At 32.2% G+C, this 25,521-nt stretch overlaps 3 protein-coding genes across 6 annotated transcripts in view; 1 reads left to right on the top strand and 2 right to left on the bottom strand.

Annotated features, from left to right (window-relative positions):
* The window catches only part of LOC115886964 (protein tramtrack, beta isoform-like), a 32,264-nt gene extending 28,720 nt beyond the window's left edge, over positions 1–3,544 (top strand). For all 4 annotated transcript variants that reach the window (XM_030906291.1, XM_030906289.1, XM_030906288.1 and 1 more), the window contains one exon: positions 3,361–3,544. In XM_030906291.1, the coding sequence (XP_030762151.1) occupies positions 3,361–3,417 (57 nt within the window). In that variant the 3' untranslated portion in view covers positions 3,418–3,544. The remainder of the gene's footprint in view (positions 1–3,360) is intronic.
* Positions 3,545–7,389: 3,845 nt separating this feature from the next.
* LOC115886983 lies at positions 7,390–7,821 on the bottom strand. Its single transcript, XM_030906311.1, has one exon. It carries the CDS (start codon positions 7,819–7,821, stop codon positions 7,390–7,392), a length of 432 nt encoding a protein of 143 aa, XP_030762171.1.
* Positions 7,822–10,043: 2,222 nt separating this feature from the next.
* LOC115886950 (beta-1,4-mannosyltransferase egh) overlaps positions 10,044–25,521 on the bottom strand; it is a 33,755-nt gene continuing 18,277 nt past the window's right edge. The window contains exons 2-3 of the mRNA XM_030906278.1: positions 22,302–22,605; positions 10,044–14,556 (exon numbers count right to left, since the gene is read on the bottom strand). Of these exons, the coding sequence (XP_030762138.1) occupies positions 13,984–14,556; positions 22,302–22,605 (877 nt within the window). The 3' untranslated portion in view covers positions 10,044–13,983. The remainder of the gene's footprint in view (positions 14,557–22,301; positions 22,606–25,521) is intronic.

Raw genomic sequence — 25,521 nt, forward strand, 5'->3', positions numbered from 1 at the left:
ATGTAAAACAGGCCATATACAAAAAGACTAGCCTATATGTAAATGGACTGAAGATATTTGTGCATATATGTAAGCAACTCGCCCTTCCACAAACTGTGTTTATCCAAAGTTGTTGTTTGTTTGTTGACCTCACCTGAAGAGAAGTTTTCATTGGTTGGTGTTTTTAACGGGAAGTGGTTGACTGACATTTCACCCAACCCCCAATTTTATTTATTTTTTTTATTATTTATAACAAAGTTTATAACCCTAGATCATACATACTAACGTGGATAAATCAACGCCATAAGTTTAGCATTAAAAAATATCCCTCCAAAAAAATCCTTTATGGGTATTTCGCCACTGCACTGCAAGAAAATCTACAAAATAACATTTTTTATAAACACTTCTGCGTTAAACCTAAACGGACACTGCTTGTCAGAAGTTATGTTTATAGTTATACAAATTTGCCTAACAAAGAAAAAAATGCTTAACGTTTCGGAAAGTTTATCTCTTTCCGTCGTCGGAAGCAAAAAAAAAATACAAAAAATAAAGAAAAAAAACTATTTAAAATATTTAAATTCAACTATTCGAGGACACTTTACTTTTTTAAAACAGATACGTCTACAACAGAGAGAACACTAATAAATAAAGTGAGAGAGACCGATCAACGTTAATTTTTGAAGACTGTGTTAGTGGCGCGGCCTTTGGCGTCTAACCCGAACTATGAGCGAACTATCGATATAGTAGGTTGCATTCATACCTATATACAGGCGCCAAAAATTTAAAATTTGTATATTTGAACCGAATCTTAATCTTTCAAATTTATAATAAGAAATCTTCGTAGTTTTTTTAGATTATTTTCTTGACAACGAAAATTTATTATTAGACTTTAAAGCATTAAAACCTATAAATAAAATACTGTGTAGGAACATAATAATTTATTTAACTCCAGACTCCTTGCCATACTCCAACTCAAGGCTGCAATTTTCAGTATCTTTTTTATCTAACTTGGTTGGGAGTGAACAGGGAAGCACGGTTTGGAGCTCGCACAGAGTATCAGTCGGTATCCCGTAGGTATTCAATGTTTTTGATGGTCTTTATTCTATAACAAGAGCCTAGCAGTTGAAGAAAATAATTTGTATTACTGGAAATAATACCAGGTATAATACCTAGTCGCTCCACAGGTATCAGAAAAGAATGTGATGTTTTAAATTAAAAAAATTAAATTAGCAATGTACGATTATTATGTGCACTCACTATTACTATTAGGTATGTTAAAATAATTACCGAGATAAAACTTACCTTTAAAGGAAACGTTTTGTCTGGGTCTCAACCACAAAACGAAAATTACAAAATGCGGAATAATCGTGGAATCTGAAATAATCAATAATGACAATAATCTTCTCTTCTGACAAGCTAAAAGAACAGGCACATTCAGTTAAAAACAATTTATTACTCCGATTTGCTCCGATTATCAACAGATTTTAGTTATCTCCTTCTAGAGCTAAGAAATAGAAAAAGCTACTGACAATCTAATTAATCCTGTCAAATGTTTAACTTGCAAAGTTGAAAACTTCCTTTTTTGACCGCCTAAACAGGCCTAAACGCTATGCGCGTCTGGGATGCGCGGTGACAAAATAAACTTGTCTACGAAATGCCCTATTCCACAATCCCTCTCACTTTAGTTATTAGTTTCTTTCTGGTCTACAAGAAACCGTTGACGTTCTGTTTTTTTGGAGGGATGAATCCGCCACATAAGTATAGACATTTTTTATAAAAAATATGTCTCCAACATCACGACATGCCATTTTCAAACCTTCTTTATTGCGCTTATGAAACGTTCAATAGGTTTGTCTTTCTCGAGGACATTACTTTGTGCATGCGCATTAAAAATTGCACGTATTTCCAAAATATTTACAATTTTATACGGTTTAGAAAGTACAAATTATACATTGTTATGGAAACCATGGACTTTTCATTGTCATCATATTGTCATAATGTTATTTCTATATGTCACAATCTTATTTCCATTGTATAACGACGCTTGTTTTTTGCGTTTTTTATTTTAAAAATTGTATTAATCACTCTTTTATCGACCGCTTTTATATAGCCAAGGATGCAAGTGTGTTCAGTGAGAAGTTAATTTTAAGTTTTTGTAACTATATTTATTTTTTTTTTCGTTGGACTTTCTAAATACTCGTAAAAATGACTAGAAAGTGTTTAGTGTGTGGAAGTTCTAATATAAAGGTCCCCGAATTATCTTTTCATAGGCGAGTGAAGTATTCAGTTGTTCTTTTATTTATATTAATCCACATGCATACTTTCTGGTTAGATTTCCTAAGAATATTGATATTCTTACAGACTGGCTAAATGTATTTTTTATATAATTTAATTTTTGTGGCAGTAAACATTCAATTTATTGTTCAAATATAAGCATTTTACAAATTAAATTTTCAAATCAATGTTCAAATTTGGCGCACGGACGGTAGGTCCTCGACAAGGACAGATAGAGTAGAAGCACCGCGTGTGCAACAAAAAAAGAAGATAAATGGAAGTCGTTGATATGTTTACGACAGTTTTCCTAGTGATTTACTTATCCACGTTAGTATATATGATCTAGGTTTATAACACATTATCATGGAGTTGGAAAAATATCGAGAAAATAGTTGGAAACAATAAACTGAACAAAATCACTGTTTTACATGCACAAACAAAAGGTAATCCAAAACAAAACTAAAACAACAATCAATCGGAGTTTGGCCCAATCGCAGTTCTTTCGATATCCGGGAGAAATATTATGCAGAATATGGAGGATGGTTATGTTGTCTATCTCTTACAGCACGGTAACAGCACACGGTGTTAAATAAAGAACACTGACTATACTTTATTTATACGTATATGGAATTTACCGTTGTTTCTGTTGATTCCATTCGTAAAATGTAACGTATTTAACAAAAAAAAACATTTTAACCCGATACTGCACGATTGAACAAACGGTCTAATTCGCAATAGTCCGTATGTTAACACACTAGTTCCCGTATGTGAAATACCGTTCCATCTATAAACGGTCTACGCAATTTAGGCCATATAGACGACTTAGATCATATAAACATAGTCTGTTTACATATATAGCCTGTAACAGAAACATTGAAGATATTCCTTAGGCGGAATAAGTTAATGAAAAATTAACGAATATAATTCACTGAAGGGTTAATACAATGTTCTTGAAACAACGTTTTTACAAACTCTTCTCTAAACAAACAAGTAAGTTTATAGGATCTAGAATTTAAGTTTAAAAAACATTTTAAATAAAAAATACATACAACTTTGTGCTTAGGGAAATCCTAGGAAAACATAATGTTTTTTTTTTCATTTTTTTAGACTTTGGGCCCCACAGAAATAGTAGAAATTCAAGAATCTGTTACTGACAGCGAATAAGTTTACCCTAATACTTTCAACATATTTGAAATAATTATGTATTAATAATGTAAATAATACTTTTAGAGATATCTACTTTAAATTTTAGAGCAGCTGGTATGTTATTAATAAAACAATAAGTTGTTATTAATAAAACAATATTATTTCGTTCGTCGTTGTTGACGTTTATCAGTGCACTTGAATCATAATTATGGAAAAATTTATAGAAAACAGGATAGCCGGATTTTTGAAATTCCTTTAGGAGTTCTCAAGGTAACTTAAAAAAAATCACATATGATCGAAAAAAAGGCGTCTAGTTGAACATCGATGAGATTCCCCACATAATTTTACATATACACATCGGGACAGGTCAACTCTGTATAGGATTTTAACGTGTAAGACAGTGATGTAGGCAGCTTAATGGCAAATCAAATGTATTAAAAAGAGAAAAAAGTTGGGTGGGTATGGGTGGGCACATTTCTTCTGAGCGGTATTGCCAGATTTTGCATCAAAATTTCAAACCGCAGAAGTAGACGTTTCAAAAAAATGTGGCATCTAGGGTTGGATCGGGATTTTCGACAATTAGTTACTCATTTTACTACAACTGTAATAGATTACATTTAGCTTAGATATATTATCTTCATTTCAGTAGTATACATGAACATTTTTAACATTTTTTATAATACGTTTATTTTATTCTAATTTCTTTAAGACTACGATAATATACTGGTCGGCAAGAGAAAATCTTGGGTCGTTTATTTTAGTCATCATTACTACATGTCTAGAAGTGAATCGCTATGGCAATCTTGTAAGTCGGGGAGAGAAAATTATTACCTATCCACTTAATCATAATCATAAATTTAACATAGTTTATTTTATTCTAATTTCTTTAAGACTACGATAATATACTGGTCGGCAAGAGAAAATCTTGGGCCGTTTATTTTAGTCATCATTTATCTACATGTCTAGAAGTGAATCGCTATGGCAATCTTGTAAGTCGGGGAGAGAAAATTATTACCTATCCACTTAATCCGGAGCTCAACTTCATACGCTTGGGAAAATTCTTGCTCTTTTCTCTTTGTTCATTTATACAATCACAGAGTCTATAGACTCTGTGCACGACAATCGGCACCCAAAGCCGTGTGTACATTATCGGTTATATCATTAAATAAACTAACCAAAAAATATGCTGTATTATGTAGTAAATAGTGCAAATTTTATTGCCGACCATTCTAATCAGTATTAAATAATAATGGAGTTAGCCAGTGTGAAGTGAGACATTAAATGATTGATCTTTTTGTTAAATTACGTGGTATAACTTAACACAATGATGAATCGTTTAATGTTTCATATGCACCTCCATAATTATTTAATCTGTAATCATACTGATTACATTGTTCGACAACAGAATTTGCGCTTTTAGTACGTTTTGGAATTAATAGATTATCTGTCTTATTATGCAACTAGGGATGTACGTGTCTACGTAATAGAGCATCAGCATCTCTCTCAATATATCGTATTGTACTGAACACGCTGACACACGAGAATCAGCAACCAAAGCCGTGTGTACGCTTCATTAAATAAACTAACCAAAAAATATGCTCTATTACGTAGTTACGTACATCCTCAGTTACATAATAGGACCGATAATCAATTAATTACATAATGTTGTAAATATCACAAATTCTATTGTCGACCGATCCGGATTAAGTGGATAGGTAATAAACTTCTCATTTTTCTCTCGTATTTTATAGTCTTTTCTCTTTCAGTATATCGTATTGTACTGAACAAACGTTGACTTTATTCTTCATACACACGACAATCGGCATACAAAGCCGTACGTTGTATGTTTTACTAAATAAATTAACCTTTTTGTTTATTTATTGGTTCGTTTATGCTTTATTTAATGATTGATATTATTTTGTTAAGTTATACCACCAAGTTCTATAAACTAGTACAAAATTAAAAAAGTTAATTTTAAGTAAAGTTCTTTGAAATATATCTATATTACTATTATGAATGAGAACTCTTATCGATTTTTAATTTGGAATTATATTAATTGCCATGTGTCATGTTTTTATTATTATTGTCAATTTTCTGCGGATAGCTGATAAATTAATCTATTGTCAATTCAATATGATTATAATATGATGTTCAAATACCATTTTGTTATTCATAAAGACGGCCTTTTTATTACTTCTCTGTCATACTGATCCATCAATAAATATTTCTTACGTGTTGCAGCAGACGAGCAAAATTTATTAATTTTAGGGTCCTTTATATTTACTCATCCCTGATTCCATCCAATTATGGCCGCTGATGAAGCGGGAGATAGACGTTCGCTTTCGGTCATAGGCGTACTGAAAACTAAAATTTCTTATCCTCGTATTCAGAATTATAAATAGCAATAAAAAGGATAAAGATAAGTAAAACTTTATACTGATAAGTTTGCTGTACCAATATTAAAAAAATTGGTAGTAGGAAATATTATTTTATAATATTATGACATGATAATGTTATAATGTAATACTATAAAGTAAAGTAAAAGATTTGAAGTTAACGTCTCCTTTTAGCTGCCAGGGCTAATTTGGACGGGGCCTACTTTGTTTACGTGGAATCCGAACAGCGGTCCTCGATCAATGACTAATGTGTCTAAATCGACTCTTACTCACGAGATATCCGATCTCATCCGGCCTCGAACCGGCGTGAATGGGCAGCGTGTGTCAATATATTTTACACTTTTGCCTTTATTGGACAACAGCACGATACAGAGTTTCGAACTGGTCACCCGTCTATCCACTAGTATCGCCTTACGTCGCTTAACTTCGGTGTTCTAATGGGAACCGGTGTTTCGACGTAGCTGGACCGTTGGTTGTCCGTAATACTATAGCTACAACCGTTATAACACTAGTTATACCACCCCGCATAAATTCAGTATTATTATAAATAAGTAATTTATTTCACACCCCTTAAAGTGTAGCACAATTAGAATCATAAATACGATGCCACTTAACAGTTATATAATGTTTATAATGTTAATTTTAAAGGTCGTTTTACATAAAAATTGTTTATCTGTTTTTATTTATGATACAAAACCCGCTTGCTCATAAAACTTTTTGATCATGTCGATGAGTTTTTTTTATATTGAGTATGTATGGGGCTTAAGAAGCAGCGTGGTGAAGGCGTTGTTCCACTGTTCGCATCTTAAACATTGTCAGCTGTCATAAAAAGATTATTATTAAAATTCTAATAAATTAAATTTTACAGAATTCATAAGCAAAACTTTTAAACTAAAATTAGCTGTAATACTAAATCTAAATGAAAATAAAATATTAGTACGCCTATGACTCAAGAGTTTCGTTGGGTTTCGTGGCGACACGTGCGAAGAGATATGCATGGCTTCCACATTTCGAGAGGCGGGGTGAGACCAATCAGCTAAGACAAATCAAGTGGTGGGAAAGAATATGGCCGTAGATGCCAGGTCTAGGAAATATTCCCTAACATTAAGGTTTCTGTCCAGGTAATACATTTTTAGAAAGCATATTTTTGAACACAATTTAGTGTGTGTATTTAATTTGTTTTCTCAAACTTGGCATTTCTAAAAGTATCATCAGATAAATATTTTAAAAGAATATTTTTTGTTGGTAGATTGACCGTGCCAACCAGGCTTCAGGAAATTTTCAAAACTTCATTTGGCAACACTGACAGTATCGAAGTCCTAGAACGGTAGACATACATTTGACACATTTATCAAATCAGTCGGATTTTGAAAGGGGTTGGGTGTACATCATTCTACAATATATTTACGATTTTGAAGGTTATCCATACATCTCGAGACGTTTAATCTTTTAACAATAAAAATAATTAAACGTCCGGTTGTATCTATACTGCTCATGTTTTTGTTGCTGTTTCAGCATAAGTTAAAACAAGCATTAAAAAAATGACTAAAAATCAACTTTAAAAAAGGACAATTAGCAAAATAATTATAAAAAATTAAATCAAAGGTTCAAAAATACCTCCCTGTTGTGCTTCGCAATAGCCAAGACGGTTATAAAACTCTGACCTAACTTTAGCTAACATAACAGCGGGGATATTTTCTAACGACTGAACGATTTTTAATCGCAGCTCGTCAATATTCATGGGTCGTTCATGGTTATGGCCATAAATGGAGTTTTTTACATATCCCCACAGAAAGAAGTCATTGGGCGACAAATCAGGAGAACGTGGTGGCCAATTAATTGTGCCTTGTGTGGAAATTAGCCGATTGGGAAATGTGGTTTGAAGGAACAGATTTACGTTCCGCGCGTTATGCGCAGGACAGCCATCCTGCTGAAACCACACTTCCTCAAAATTGATTGGCAAATTTCGAACTGCTGGAACAATTTGGTTTTGTAGCATATCCAAATATTTGGCAGCTGTTAACATACCATCAATAAAAAAAGGCCCAATAATATGATTTTGCAGCATGCCAGCACAAACATTTAGTTTTTGTGGATATTGTGTCCGCGGTGCCATACTAAGGTGCTTATTTTCTCAAGACCAATAACGTACTATCGAAGGATTGTGGTAGCCATGTAAGGGAGATGGGCTTTCACCTGAGAATAATATATTTTCCAAAAATAAATTATTCCGATCGGCTCTTTCTCTTACAGCCTCGCAAAACTCCAGACGTCTTTTACAATCTGCGGGAAAAATTTCTTGCGTGGTACTGATTTTGTAGAACTTATATCCATGCCTTTTTAAAACTCTGCGCACCGTTCGAGCATTGCAACCAACTTGTTCGGCTATATTTCGGCTTGAACAAGGTTCGCTTGTTTCGACCGCGGCACAAATATTAATTTCCTTGTCGGGAATCACCTTCTCTGCGCCTTCCTTATTGTCACAATTTCTGCACGCCGCAATGCAGCCTGTTTGCTCAAATTTATGGACAATGTTGCGTACAGTTGTGGCACAGGGCGATCTTGAAAGGTGAACACAAAACGCCCAATGACCTCTTCCACACTTGACGAAATTTAAAACCATTTAACGATATGCACCTTCTCTTCGGTCGTATAAATAGCCATTTTTGAAACACTTAACGTACATACCGAAACAGCTAGGCGAAAAGAATGATGCAAAAATAGTTTGGATCTCAGGTGATCTATTTCCTTTCCCCCACCCTTTCATCTACATAAAGGTGCGTATTCACTATCCGAACGAACGAATGCTACTATCCAACGAGCGAACGTCCAGTCTTGTTCGCGCGGTTCTATAATTTTCATTCGTTTGCGAACGTCTCTGATATACCGACTGGAAACGGATGATGGATCGAACCGAATGGCGAACGGCCGCATGCATTCGGTTTGCTGTCCAAATATACCGAATTTCATTCCTTTGTTCTTTCGGATAGTGAATACGAACCTTAACATAAAGCACCGCCCCTCTCAATGCGTTCTCCCACCATGCTTATGCTTTGCCTTGCCCACACCCGTAAAAACCGGCAACACTGTATCGGTCGCACCGGCTCCTCGCCGGCCCCTTTTGATGCTGTCTCTCTGTCTGTCAACCGGTCGTTTATATTATTCTCTGTCTTACATGTTAAAATCCTATACACAGTAAACAAATGACCAGGTCGGTATATGATATATGACAGCGATCTTTATTCCATAGCCATCGCCGTTTTTTTTCATCAATTGTACAATAGGATTAACTAATTTTGAACCTATATGATTATCGAATGTATTTCTAAGGGGAGGAAAAATAAAACTGCATATTTCACTTTAAAAAAGTTTATAACAAATTTGGATATGAAACTTTTATATCCATTAAAACAAAACAATGTGATTGGGAAAAACAAACTTACAATTACATTTATTAGTACAAATAAACCTAAAGACCTCACGTGACTAGACAGATATTTTACAAAAAAACAATTTATTAACTAACAAGATATAAATAATACAAAAATGTGTTTACTAATCTTAACATAAGGGCAGCAACTGGTTAGCCTGATAACATTTAAAGAAAAGAAATATATTAGATTTCATTTAGAGATGGTTTATATAAAACTAAATACAGTCTGCCAATAGATGATATTATATATTATTTTGTCTCCATAGTTTATTGATATGGTTTTCGAGTAAAACATTCTAATAAGACTAGAAAACATTCTTTGACGCTCTGAACTTTTAATTATAATTTAAAACAAAGCTCATTCTTTAAAAATAAAATCGGATGAAAATGTCATCTGGTCTTATTAAGTTTTCATTAACTAAAAATATTCCTTATTACAATAATATTCTCTTTTATTTATTGCTAATAAATATATATGATACATCGTTCATACAGTTCATAAAGGTGAGTTTTGCATATATCCGTTATCAGTTTATTTAAAAAATGACAGATCACATTTCACCCCGATTGGAGAGTGAACGACGCATAACGGATGCATATAAAGTATGTCCAACGAGTCATGGAAGATTTCGACAGACGACAAAGAATGAGAATTTTAATTATTTCATAATTTTTAAACGTCAAAAACAATTTATTTGTGAATTAAAATGACAAACAACTGTCAGTGTTATGTATCCTCTCTTTGGACAAACTTGAAACTCATACTAAAGTGCGGATATACAAATATTATAATAGATCTACATTAGAATGTTTTATTTTTTGTGCATATTAAAACAATTTGGTACACACGTAGTTTCAAATATCGAAATAAAATAAAGTAAGAGAGTTGGTTATATGGAACGCCCTATATCCATCCAGACAGCCAAAATAAAGTAACAGTTATTATATATTATAATTTTTCATTTTATTTGATTGTGGTGTTACGCTTTCTAATCTGGACGGGGCCTACTTTGTTTACGTGGAATCCGAACCGCGGTCCTCAGACATATCATGGTCAATGGCCTACAGACTTGGCGAGTGTCTAAATCGACTCTTACTCACGAGATATCCGATCTCATCCGGCCTCAAACAGGCGTGAATGAGCAGTGTGTGTCAATAGATTTTTACACTATTGCCATGGGACAACAGCACGACAGAGTTTCCAGACGGTCACCCGTCTGGGCCATTGCCCTCAAAAATATTTGCTAATTTTTAGACTCCAAATTTATTATTACTCTTTGATTCAAGTATAGTATCTGTAAATAATAAGTCAGAATAAATAACCATTAAGTATTGTTTATATTACAACTTTGGCGCAAGGCGTAAGTGTAAGTCATTAACTCTTTCTTATTTGCTCAAGAATTATAAACCTAAAATCAGTGGAGTTTATCCTTCTAACCATTAGTTTTACTTCTTTAGTGACTCGAACGAAGATAACAAAATATACGACTTAAGGCGGGCGGCCACTGCGAACGAAACTAAGCTAAGCCAAGCGAAGATAAGATTTGTATAAATCGGATCCTATACTCTTAAATTCAGCAGCGGTCACTTAAGCGATTATAAACGAAAACATACGGACAAAGATTCAAATCTTAGTTTAGTTTCGCGGTCATCATATCCGAGATCATAGCGCTGCGTTGGATAGACTATATACGTATAGTCTATCCAACGACAGGATAACTGACAGTTATCCTATCATTTTAATTAGCAGCAAAATTGCATTCTTTGTTATTTTTTGGAAGTCGTCTATCGAAATCTTTGGACAGATTTTATCTCGATCAATGTTTACATGACATTAGTCTGTTGGTGGGTTGAAATAAAATTAAAATAAAATAACAAATGAGGTAGTCATATTCATGAGCCTTCAAACAACCAAATAAAATAAATTAAGGAACATATATTTGCTTTGTCCAGAACGATAATGCGAGATTTACGGCTGTTTTATAGTACACTTATTTATTCGAGACGTGATATAAATTTATAGTTATGTAAAATTATAATTAAGAAACACTGAATTATGCGCGAATAGTTGCCAGATTGTTATAGCTAAATTTGGGGAGGGCAAATAAAAAGCGGTGACGCTCTAAAAAAATGAACCCCCATCACCACTCCCTTTCTATTCTACATTTGCGGGAATAGGGAGTGGAAACTAAATTTAAAAAAAATCACAGTTAAAACACGTCTTATTGAAATGTAATTATATATGTAATTACTAAAATAACATAAATAATTAGATATAAAGGGACAAAATTAATCTGAAAAATGTGGATGTAGTAATATTATGTGATGGAATAATATTAAGCATAAGTGTGTATTTTTTACTTTGTAATCTTTATAACATCTGATTTTATAATTTGATTCACGCATATGGATACTAACGCTAATGATTTTCCGGGATCCGGGGGCACATCTTACCTAAATCCAGGATTTTCCCGGAAATCCTGGACATATAGCAACCATACGTAAAGCCGTTTTCACAAAAAATAAAAAGTTAAAATAAGACTTATTTTATTTTGGCTGTATGAACGCAACTGCATTGTTCTAAAACAAGTGTACTTGAATCAAATACACTTGGATGCTGCGCTCGTCTCAATTGGACGCTGATTTAAAATCGCTTGATACAATTCAAATGGTGGTCAAATACATACATACATACATATACATACTACTATTACTCGCTTACGAGTATTTGACACGCATCAGAAGATGGTCACGCAAGGCGTTTTCTTTCATGAGATTTTCTGTGACTGTCTTCAGTTTCAATATTTTGTCACCTAACCTCACTTTCTATATAAGAGGATGTGTGTAAATTACCGCCATCGCAGGTATCACATCACGACATCAAATAGTTTTTTTTTAATTCCATAATAAATTTCCGGTTTATTTCCAACTTTTTGTTCAACTATGAATCTAAGAGAAGATCTATAAATATTATATAAACAATTAACAGTGATTGTTACAATTTTTGTAAAACTTGTTACAATCTAACATGTTTTCTTATTGCAGGCACATGGGTCGTCAAAGATATCAGGCCCGATACGTGATGTTATTTGCCGCACTCCGGACATTTAAAAATCTCATTGCTTTGTTGCCTCTTTACATTTTGGTTGTCGCTAACCCAACTTCTCCATTGCGTTCTATTGTGAGCTGCTTCTTCCCACGCATTTTACATGTTAATTTCGTGGAAAATATACTTGTAGCTTTTGAGTTGTTCAGTGGGGTGGCCAAATGAGACGCACGCAGCGTCCATAAATATGTATTTGATCCAAGTACACTTTGACCGTGTCAACTACGCTTAACCAAATTTCTTATAACATTTTATCTCGCTGTTTGAACCTACCATATGACGTTTACCGACGATACTCGATCCTATGCAGCTTTCTGTAAATAGAGCTTTTTTATCAGTAGTAATGTTTATTTCGTGAACAAAACTTATTATTATTGCATCGTGTATCTTTTAAAACTTTAACCGCATTTTTTAAATAAGATAAAGCTGTAAGACAATGTTGGCCTTTGCACCTTAAACTGGTAAAGCATCTATCCTTACCGAATCAAACGTGATAACTAAATTATTTCACTTAAATATTAAACATTCAAGAACAATTATTAAAACTAAATGTTAACTGTTTTAATCTTAAGTGATTAAAGCAAAATATTGGTAAATCTAAAAAAATAAATACGGAAAATTCCTCACTCGAGCATGGCGTCCACCAATATGTCCGACCTTTATTCCCAATCAACTCCGAAAAGATTCATTAGAATCAAGAACTCATTAGGATATACATATTTGATATTAAGTTTTAGAAAATAAAATAAATTCTTCTATAAGAAGTATAGAAAGATTTAATAAATTACTTGGTGTCTTGCAGAAAAAAATGTCTCAACAGTAAAAGTCGCTACCAATTTCCAAAATCAGTTCATGAATCTTTGAAATAAGGCAAAATGATTCTGTTAAATTTAACAAAAGCATGGGGTCGTAATAATTATTGATAATAACTGATTGAATTCCACAGTTGATTATTTAAATATGTATGTAGATTTGATATTAATAATATAGGGAATTAGGATTAGTAACCATTTTGTTAATTTTTGGTCCCTTCATTAACAGAACCTAACAAGGTCTCATAAGAAGAAACCTCATTGAGTTACGATTCTGAACCTTGGTTCTCTCAATAATGTAATGTGGCCTATAAAATGGAACCCCGCGTTAACGAGTGGCTAAATCAACTCCCTTTAAATAATCTACTCTCTAAATTCGATTTTTCAGATGTTTTTCATCCTTCCATATGCCCACATCGTCTAACGTCGCTTAACTTCGGTGATCGATCGGGAATCAGCGTTTGAAATCAGCCAACTGAGCTGTTGCCCAAACAATGGATTTATGAATAAATATAACAATATATTTATAAATTGCGATTAAGTTTTAGTTAACTTATGAACGTTTTATTACCAGATAAAGAGATGTGTATAAATACCTTTGTAATCAATGGATTGGAGTAAGTACTAAATTTTATTAGATTCTTCATAAATAAATTTTATGTTTTTGGACTTATATAAGCTTAGGAAATTATTAAAAGAACAGTTATCATTTAATCGACATTAAAGTAACAAATTCAGTTTTACTTATTGATAGAATGAGATCAATTATCTACTAAACTATCACAGAAAAATAACAAAATATAACCACACTTAAAAAACATGTCTTCAGGTTAGCACTTATACAGTAATGGAGGTGTTAACATTTTTATTAACAACATAAAATTTATGTTTTTTACCAAAATATCCCCATATTACTGCTATATTCTCTATAATTAAGTTAAAGGGCATAACCGCTACTGCACCTATTAGACAAAGACAGAACCTTGCTAAACCAAATCTATAAACGTTAAATGACTTTAATACACCAAATATAAACATATAAATGTTTACACTTCCTATAAAAACGACTATGAAGTCTAAAACTATCGGACAAGGTATTGGATACCATGCGGCGAGTAAAATATTGCTTAGGGATAGGGGTAATGTGACCCAACTGTAACAAGAAAACGCTAGTAATATTTTATACTTAATTGGTATTGCCTTGGAATGTACTACCAATAAAATTCCTTGCAGCCAACGCTTCCTTTGCTGTATGAAATCCATCAAGGTAAATGGTGACTTTTCCCACATATCGCCTTCAATGAAGTTAAAACTGTAGTTCATGCTCATCGCCTTCATAGCAAAAAAACAATCTTCAGCTATTGAACCATCACGACCATTGTCAAAGGATACGTCTTTCTCAGCAGCAACCTAAACAGGAAATTGAACAAATGAAAGTTGGAATATTTTATCTTGCGTTTATTATACAGATTCTCACTTTGTTTATACTACTATTTTAAATGATATTTATGTACATGTGTGACATATTTGTAAACAATCTTTAACGTTTGCAAACACATCTAAAGAAATTAAAATATCCGGAATATGTCGGAAAAAACAAGTATTTTCAGACGTCTGGCTCTTTGATATTATTAAATATTTGTTTTTATTAAATTACCAGAATTATTTGATACTTTACTATCAGAATATAAACGAAAATAAAATAAAAAAGTCTGTGTCCTAACCCGGATTCGAACTCAGAATGATCGGTTCGTGGTCGGAAACTCTACGCACTACGCTATGGAGATATGTTCGGTTTATATTCAATACTAGAATTTATAGGACTACATTATAAAAAATATAGGATCTTCTTCCCATGCGCAGTAGTGAACGCAACGAATATCGGCAGCCAGACGGGCCGCATGCTGTTCCAAATATATATCAAAGAGCCAGACGTCTTAAAATACTTTCTCGAAAACGTTGCTAGCTCTTAGACTATTTCGCGTGCACCTAGACACAGCGTTTTTACACATAAAGGGTCCAGGGGAATAACTTGATAAACGCCAATTTTTTAATTTTAGGATTTTACAATATTATAGGTAGTAGGTCTCGCTGGTCCCTAGAAAATGTATAAACTCTGCAGGGCAATAAGTTGTTAAATCCTATGACATATGTCTAGTAAAAATATAGAATACACGGAAAGAAACTGAAAACCACCAGCCCTCCAGTGCTCTTTTGCAAAATTAGTGGAATGGCATTTATTATGTTTTCTCCTAGACCCTTCAAATACATCATACACACTCAAATATTTACGGAAAAAGTTAATATTTAATAATAATGCCTTTATTTCCAAAAAAGTAAAATAAAATACAGTTACATTATTAATACATTAAAATAGTAGGAAATCATAGAAATTAAATAATTACACCATCAGAATATATATATATATATATATATATATATATATATATATATATATATATATATATATATATATATATATATATATATATATATATATATATATATATATACATATAAATAATCAAAACCCAATTTTGGAGTGGAGCGAAATTCAGAAGCACATATCGCCTTATAATGCTTCTGCTCTTCCATTTAACATTTAGATGATCGTTTATATAGGGAAATTCGGTGTAATTAAAAATAATCTAAGGAGATGAATTGTTGCGTTATTTTGGTCATCAATATCACCTATGTTTCGCGCCAGTCACAAACAATAGCGGTGTTGTCTTCTTTTGCTAAGTCTTGTGGAAAGCGAATTAAATGAATCATGCATTAAGAGACTAAAATGGTGTATTCAATTGATTTTTAAGATATTGCTAACGAGAACTCATTAATTTTAGAGTATGTACATGTAAATGCTGTTGAATGACGGTGTTTTTTTTTCCTGGAAAAAAAATTATCGAAATTTTAAATTTAAACTGGTCCTCAGAAATTATCAGGAACAGTAAATATGTCAACAACTCTCTAAATTGTATTAATTTCGAATAAGTAATATGTGGGCAAAAAAAATTAAACCATTAAGTTCTTTTCTACGAATGACAAAACTAACCAAACTTAAAAAAATACACTTCCGGACATTTTTTTCAAGATAACTTTTAAAATCTAAGTCACAATCGCCAAAAACGTTCACAATATAAACCCCACTAAGATTTTTATTTATTGACAAATCATTTACACTGAAAAGTCAATACAAAACATATACCGGGTGCGTCTGAAAAGTGGCTCACCCCTATAACTTTTTTATTTTTTCAGATGAAAAAACGAGATTTAGTATGTTAGTATATGACATAAATTAGGATTGATTGACGTATTCATTTGTTTTTCCTCGCTTCCTATTTCACCGAAAATGACTACAACTTTTGATTTTTTAATGGCACCCTCGGTATTTCTTTGCTTTATGCGATAGAAAGTGACATTCTGAATAGAATGACATCATGTCAACTTTTGACATTTTCGCTTAATAAAAAATTGTATTTTAAATTTCAATCTAGAGTACCATGGCTATGTTAAAAACACTTATTTATAATCAAGGAGCCTTGGAAAAATGTATTTAATCGTCTAATGTTTTTAGTGTCTTGTCCTGGCCAGTTAAAAGATGCCCAAATTGTATTTTTAGTCATATCTCAATTTTTTCAAATGGAACGAGGGTGGCTCATTAGCATATTTGAAAAAGCATTTTTTTACGAATAACTTGATACCACACACTTGATATTTGAGTCAAATTTTCGTTATGAACCGCATGAACATGTTAAAATTATTTTTTCCTTGCTTTAGCATGGGCGAAAGTAATATTAATTTCAAATAAACCATATGCAAAAATGTCAAAAGTTGACATATGATATGTCATTATATTCAGAGTAATATTTTCTATCGAATAAAGTAAAAAAATACTTAGGGTGCAATTTAAAAATCAAAAGTTGTACTAATTTCCGGTGAAACAGGAAGTGACCGAAAACAATTGAATACGTCAATCAATCCTAATTTATGTCATATACTAACATACCAAATTTTGTTTTTTTTTATCTGAAAAAAAATAAAAAAATGTTATTGGGGTGAGCTACTTTTGAGACGCCCCAGTATTTTGTAATACATAATATATATTATAATACATAATATTTCGTTGGGCGGTTATATATTTCGTCATACATATCGGCAAAAATGTTATCAGAATATACTTTATCTATTTATGTCGGTAAAGATCAAAAGAAATTTCCTTCTGTTAAAATAATAAAACTTTTTATAAAACGTTGAAACTTATATTTTAAAATGTAGGAATGAAACCGTCATAAATGAATAGGCATTATTTTTTAATATCCAGTTATGATTAGTGACCGCCCGTGGCTCCAGCAAGTGTGTTCACAGCTGTGCGCTGTGCAAAAGTACTGGGTGTGATCCCCAGTCCTACTGATTTATTTATTTAATCGGTCGCGTTGTAACAAAATGTAACAAAAGCATAAAGATTGGAAATCTCTATACTGCGATGAAACTACTATAGATAGACTTTCTTTTATGCGACTGTCGCTTCAAACAAACTTTAATTTATACTAGGAGCACAACTTTACAAATCAATACATTTTTGGCAATTCAGAAGCAATACCAAAATGACAATCGATGATAATTTTGGCCAGCTCAAGCTCTAGACGTCTTTACTTAGTCTTCTTTATTTTTTAATGGCGCTTACTGCCAATTGGCCTTAAGTTGTAATATAATTAAATATTAATTAAAATAATTAAAAATGTTTTTTTCAAACGTGAAAAAAGTAAGATTTTTGACGTTATTTGGCAATATAAAAAAGTCATTTTCTAACGCCTAGGCATAAAAGTAAAGTACATTTACGACTAAGCACAAAAGTACGAAAATATATTATTAAACGTAAAGTGTTAAATTCAATGAGCGTAACCATAGTTTCTCGATATATAATTACATACAAGGTCTTTTTATATTATTTGGAAGGTTTGAAATTGTATAAAAAATTATTTGTGGCGTCTGAAAAAAAATAGGATGTTCTATTCGGAGTAAACTTTTTTTCAGCTCGCCTGTATGTTGTGTCAAACGCAAGCCTCGCCACAAAAAATGTCATTTATTACTAATATAAAACAATATATGGTAATCGCAAAACAATTTCCGATGCACGTGATGAACTTTGATGTGATGAACGTGATGAACAACAACGGCGCTGACAGATTGTGATGGATTTATGAGATGAATCTTAATTTAAAAGTGACAAACAATATATTTATTATACCATTTCTTAAAAAATTTTAAGTTTTATTTTTAATTTAATAACTAATATTTTAGTAATTAATTGATTTATTTGTTTTATAGCTTATTTTACTTATTACATATTGGCAAAAAGTCCATTATGAAGATTATTTTAAGTGTACGTTACTATGGGTCATTTATTTATTTATTGATTACATCTTACATCTTACAACGCCATAAGTGGTAATAACAAATAAGAGGGTGCTATTAATGCACAAACTAATAATCACAGAATTTAATAAAAACTAACGTAGAAATAACTTTGAAACTGGTGTAATGTGCTTATCAATCAAACTTACTTCTCTGGCTGCAGTCAAGGGTAATAAAGGACCTTTATTGTCACGTTCTTGTTCAAAATAGTTTATCAGGAAGCTACAAGCTCTTTGCTTCGACTGTTTAAATGCTTCGGCATATTTTCAAGATACAATTTCAAGAAATGCAATACAAAAACTCGAAAATTTGTGCTTTTTTGCAAGGACAATTTGAACTGTTTGTGCTTTTAAAGTACAATATTTAAAAATAGACTGAAAATAGGCAAAAAAAACGAGAATGACTCACAAAGATTCAACAACAACACGATATTATACAAAATAATGACTGACATTAGGATAATATTGTCAAATAATAAACCACAACTTTGCTGAAAACGGCACAATGTGACCAACATAGCGATAATAAAATTCGGCTTAAACTAATTTTTGCAGCTTTAATCTAAATAAAATATCTATTACAATCATTTGCTCTATAAAGTCAAATGAAGAGCTGTTCGGTATCTTAAATTATACAAAAAAATAAGAATTTTGCCAAAATTTCATTTGGTCAGGTTTATAGACTTTAGTGTCAATGTCGATATGATTGATGACGTGCATAGGAAAATGTTTTGCGATTAAAATACTATTCAATGTATACTATTCAGTTTCAGTAATTCAAGAAAAAAATAATTTTATAGCAACAGATTTGTGTGCCTGGAAACGTTCTATCCTTTTTAATCTCTCTATAATTAGCGTTAATTTCGACAGATTTTATGTAATTTTTTAATAAATGACGTCTAGAGATTGGCCTCGCTAAAATTATCATCCCCATTCCACAGCCATTTTTGACGCCTTTTTTACGATGAAACAGTATTATTCATATAGGGAAATTAAAATAACTTTGGTTGGATATCATAATACGACCACCAGCAAACTCAATAAGACGACACATGGTGTCATTGATGACGTGCAACGAAAGTTGTTTTAATTTCCCTATACTAGGGTAATGGGTAAGCCTGAAAGGTAAAACAGAAAGAAGGGGAATGCCCTCGTCCATAAAAAATAACGTCATAAAACAGGTGCATTACCTTAGCTCTTCTATCTTTCAGTCCAAAACATGACTATGTGTAAATACAAAGTCGAATACTTGTTTACATTTACAATAGCTATGTTACAGCGCGCCTGTTTTATTGGCGAACGCATCATAAAATGTTATTAAAGAATAATAGGTACGCCAATGAAATGGGACTTACTTTCCGAAACACAAAACCATGACCACAAGGAGTCCACAGTCATTCCTAATTTTTTTTCATTGCTATAACTAACGAATTTTTGTAATAATTGTATTCATGGTTTAAAATTAAATATAATAATTTCTAAATAGTGGTATAAAGTTACAACTAATATAAAATCCCCAAGAAAATCAATGCTATTGGTGGCAGCATAATTACATGTTTGGTGCAATTAAATTACAATATTAGCTGTAAAGGCTAAGCACCCCACTGGTGTCAGCGTTGACAGCAAAACATTGGTGACAGTGGTTTATCACAAGAAAATATCTAAAGAGAGAATATTGGAAAATCGACACTATTTTATATTAACAATTTTAAATCTTACGATAGTGTTATAAATAGGATTATAAAATGCAATATTGATATTATTGGATTATTTAACTTATTTGTCACATTTCTGGTATTAAAGATATTTAAGGTTATTCACAAAAATTTATGACTCAAATATTGATTATTTGCTTAACCGATTTATTGCCTATAGAAATTATCAAGCGTAAACTAACATTAATATTTTTATCTATTATCTGGGATATCGCTTATAGTAAACTACACTCCTATAATATATTGTTTAAACATAGATTAAAATTTGGTTAGATATTTTTCAAGCCTTGTGCACATGGAAATTATTTGTTAATACCGTATAATCGAAAAAAATCATCGATCGATAACATTTCCCATATAATTTTACATATAAAATGACAGCGATCTTCATTTCATAGTCATCGTCGACGCCGTTTTTTTTCGATAAAATTTTAGTATTTTTCATGGCATACCTTCAACTCTCAAGAAACACCTCTAATTATTATTATACAGGGTGTCCCAGAAATAAGTGCAAGTATTTTAAGGGGTGGTAGATCTCGATAAAAGAAACATATTTTCTCTTTATCGTTTTTCAAATAACGGTCAGTCAAAGTCCAAAATAACGGAGTTATTTTACTTTGAAAATTTCCAAAAAAAAAATATTTTTTGCTAAAATTTAGAGAACACTGGATCGTTTCTGAATTTTCTTTCTTGTGAATTTAATCTACTACCTATGTTGCCATATTATCAAGAAATTATGTTTTTTAACTAAAAACTAAAAAAAATTCCAAATTTTTTTTCAAAAGATTCCGAATTTTCAATTTTCTTTTGTCTGGGGTTGAACTATACTCCCAGTTAAAATACTTGCACTAATTTCTGGGACACCCTGTATTTATATAATCATGAGTATATCTGACAATTAATAAATTTTCTGTGATTTCTAGATACATATCCTAGAAGCTATCAATACTGAAAAAAGTAAATATTATCTCTTAAGTATTAAATTTATTTTGTTTGTTAGGCAAATAGAGGCAACACCGTCTTAGCGGAAGGCCAGAGTTCTGACGTAAATATCTGATACGTCATCGAACGTTCGGTTAATATTTCAGCTTAAGAAGTAAAGTAGTTTAAGTTAACGCCTCCTTTTTCTGTCACAGTTAATTTGGACGAGGGATACTTGGTTTATGCAAACTGCGAGTCTCAGCCATATCATGACCTATCAATTTAGTGTCTAAATCGATTCTACCGAAATAAATGACATTATACGGCTTCTATCAGCGTGAATGAGCTATGCATTTTTAGAGTGAAATTATTTGAAAATACACCAGTGATACTCTATTACGTGTATTCGAAAACAGTTAATTTGATTAAATAAACAACGAGGGGTCATCTGCTAGCGTTACTTTGGTGTACAAGATGTTGGCATTACTTGACATTAGTGGCATTACTCGTGGTATTAGATGGATTGTTTAACCTTACTTGTGGCATTACTGGTATTAGTTGGAATTATTGGTAATTTTTGGCATTACTCGTGGTACTAGTATTAAATTTATTATAGTTGCAACTTATGAATATATAAAAATGTGTTACATAAATTATTAAAAACCGAGTTAAAACGCTAAAATATTGAAATTTTGTTTTTTCTTTTTTTTATTACTTGGGTATTACATTTCAGTTAGTTGGAATTTTTGGCATTACTTGTGGTATTACTGGTGTTATATTGGAACTAGTTGAACTTTTCTTTTTTTGGCATTTATTACATTGGATTTAGTTTGGCATTACTCGAGAAATGTTATATCTTTATTCTGTATTCTGGCATTACTTTGGCATTCTATGTACAGAAACTCGTCAACAGTATATCCCTAGATAAACAATGTACAATATGATCGAAAAAAAACTGCCTCAGCGATGGCTATGAAATAAAGATCGCTATCATTTTATATGTAAAATTATATGGGGAATATCACCGATGTTCAACTAGACGCTGTTTTTTTTTTCGATCATACGGTACAATATTTATAATTTCATTTTGACTTTTCTTTCCTACCTGTGTCACAACAAATGATCCTTTAAAACTGAATAGAGGCTTGTGAAACATGACGAATTGAAATCTCAATTTGCCCATATCGTCGGATACGCGAAAACTGTCAGACAACGTTGTTATCCAATTGACTACTTCTTCGTTGGCATACGTTATTAAGCCCTGACCAATTTGATGTTTACCATCCATGACAAAGTTTAGAATACCTTTTATTGAATTTTCAGTCAGTAAAGTTTCTTCGTCCAAATGAACAATCCAGTCGCTGTCACTTAAAATATTCACTTTTTCTTCAAGACAATATTGAAGAGCCCTGAAAATAAACAATACATTAAGGACCATTTTAAACAGCATATTGAATCTCTGAGTTTAGTTTGTTTATAGTATATATTACGTTGATTTTTTGTTCAATCCTACGTTGCTCTTAGCCAGGTAAAAATAGACATTCAAGGTTGCAAAAAATTTGCGTAGAGCTAAAAATTGGTACGAATGTTTGGAACACCATTATAAATGAAATATGAAAAGCCCTCATTGATCTTCCATGAGCAAAAAAAAGTCTAAAGTTCGGAAATATGTTTTTGTTTGCCTTTTCAGTCAAACGGTAAGTTTTATTATAATAATAGGTCAGATAGAAATTGTAGATCATACGATTATCCATAAAAATTGTCTTTACACTTTTCTCCTAAGAGCGCTTTACACTTTTCTCCTTAGCTTTCTGAGAAATAACGATTCAAAAGTTGAAAAAGTTGTGTTCTTCATAATATGCACGTTTCCTGTGAGACACCTGTGAGGTAGTGTACTAGTGTCGCTTTTTTTAATGTGGTTTCCCCAATAGACCTATTTCACGATTTATTGATTGGGAGTCTGTTTAATTCAATACTATTTCATAATAAGAAATTTTACTATATTACACATTACTATGAAGAAAAAGTTGAACCTGATACCGGTGTTGTCCCGGATCTATAATAGAGTATATGTCTCTTTTTCTCTATTGCCTTCTTGGATTTGAGGTCAATTCCTATTGTGAGGACCTGACCATGGCCCTCTTCTCTTACATTGGAGTTCTGGCAAAGCGTACACAGCAACACAGCAAGGGTTAGTGTGCCCACCTCTACAGAGCCCGCATGTAGAAATAAGCGAGACGAGAATACAATGGGTTGTCCCCTGGTGCCCCAAGGTTGAGGTCTTTCTATCTAGCCACGGATCCGTTTGACCTGGCCCCGCCATCGTAGGATTTAGGTTTTTGGTGAGGTTGTCTTCTCTTGCCAAGACCCCCTACACTTACTCCATACATAACCACTTACAGTAGAGGGTGCCTGGTATGACGGACAGGGTAGTCCCATCCGGCATCGTTATACGTCTTGGTGCAATTCCATAGGCACGACACTACAGCCAGGGACAAGACAGTGAGATGCTCCTTAGTCTCAGCAAAAATGATTAGGGGCTTTCTCACCAACAAGGTCTCGCATCTCCTAGAGGAAGATGTAATGGTAAAGGCGATAGGCGGCTGCAAAAAAGTTGGGTTTGTTTTGTTCATTAGCATGTTTCAGTTGTCAAGGTCAGTCGTGTTCAAATGTTGAATCACCATCAGAACATATTTTGTATGAAGCGAGGAGACATCTGATGCGTCACTGTTAGGACAATTTACTTGCACTCAGCAGGAAGAAGAAGAACAACAAGAAGTATTAGATGATTATAAATCAGACGAATAATTTTCCCCAATTTATTCGAATTCACACTGCTTTCATCATTTCCAATAGTAACATTTCTTATTATTAAATGTTGAAATTATTAAAAATATAATTAATAAAAACGCTAAAAAACATGATCTAGAACAATTTTTGTACATTGATGTCTAGTAGAATCGATAGGGACTTTTCACGTTTAATTTATAATGGTGATCCCAACATTCGAACCAATTTTTATCTCATTGCGAATATTCGTAATCTTACCCCTATTTTTTGGGCCGATTTGACCGGACTATTTCTGAACCTAGTAATTTTACTCGATTTTCGATCTCTATATACGACAACCTGAGCTGCAAGCTCACAGAAAACTTCTTTTGACTTAAATCATTTGATTTTAAGTTATATTTCGAAAGCTTCGACTTAAGACTTAAAATTTAAGTCAGTTTCAAAATGACTTGTAATTTAAGTCTTTATTCCGAAATAGAAAAAGATTTAAGTTTTTTAAAAGATTTTAGTCTTTTTAGAAAAGATTTGAGTCATTAAAAAGATTTAAGTCATTAAAAAATATTTAAATATTTTTTTAATGTCTTAAGTCTTTTGTGAGATTTAAGTCGTTTTGTCACATATTTTTATCGTAAATTTTTAACAACGGCATCAAATATGTGTTTACCATCTTTAGTTTCATAAAAAAGTAGCAACTGTGAAAACCGTATCTTTGTTCCGCTGCTGTTAAACAAGAAACCCTGTAAAACACACAAAAATGGGACAACCTGTACAAAGTACCACAAAATTTAATTTAATTTAAGGTGTTGATGTTTTTATGTCCTTGATGCGTTTATTTTTTTATTGTATATTATAGTTGTTTATACAAGGTGCTACAAATTCGAGGTACGAGCATTGATATCTCGGAAACCGTAAGAGATACGAAGATAGTTAAATTGGGGCAAAGTTGCGCTTTATGATGTTCACCAAGATACCATCAAAAATTTCAAGGATTGCTGAGTTTTTTGGAAAAAACGGATTTTTTTGAAAATCAATTTCATTTTTTCCTGGCGTTACTTTTTAGAAAATAAAAAAACTAATTGCACATTCTCATGGCTACTTTATTAGGGCTATCTGATACTATTTTTAGATTTTCAAATTAGCTGATAATTTGTGAGATACAGAGGGCAACTTAATTTTTTTAAATACGGACCTGCATTTTTTTATTTCAGATTTTGAAAGAATTCGGTCTCCTGAGTACAATGATATGCCACACTTAATTTTTTTTTGTATCAGACATTTGAACACAATTTAATTAAACTAATTTCAAGTCCGGCTCTGTTTTTTTAAATATTTAATCTATTCATCGTTATTCAATATTCATATCAATATTGGTAAGCTTTCAAACTTAACAATGACGTGGAGTAAAACATCGAATACGGATAATCAAATGCAATTATATAATAAAAAATAATATAACATTATTGGGCATTACTTGACGTCATTTTTAAAAGTGACAATACATTTCAACATTACAATATAGAGTACAGAATGCATTC

Source organism: Sitophilus oryzae, unplaced genomic scaffold (genome assembly GCF_002938485.1).
Source record: "Sitophilus oryzae breed Bouriz unplaced genomic scaffold, Soryzae_2.0 scaffold_54_pilon_pilon, whole genome shotgun sequence".
Lineage (NCBI taxonomy): Eukaryota > Metazoa > Arthropoda > Insecta > Coleoptera > Curculionidae > Sitophilus > Sitophilus oryzae.

Bases quoted from the DNA above. Each gene is read 5' to 3' on its own strand.
- LOC115886983 (XM_030906311.1), bottom strand. From the start codon at position 7,821: ATGTTAACAGCTGCCAAATATTTGGATATGCTACAAAACCAAATTGTT.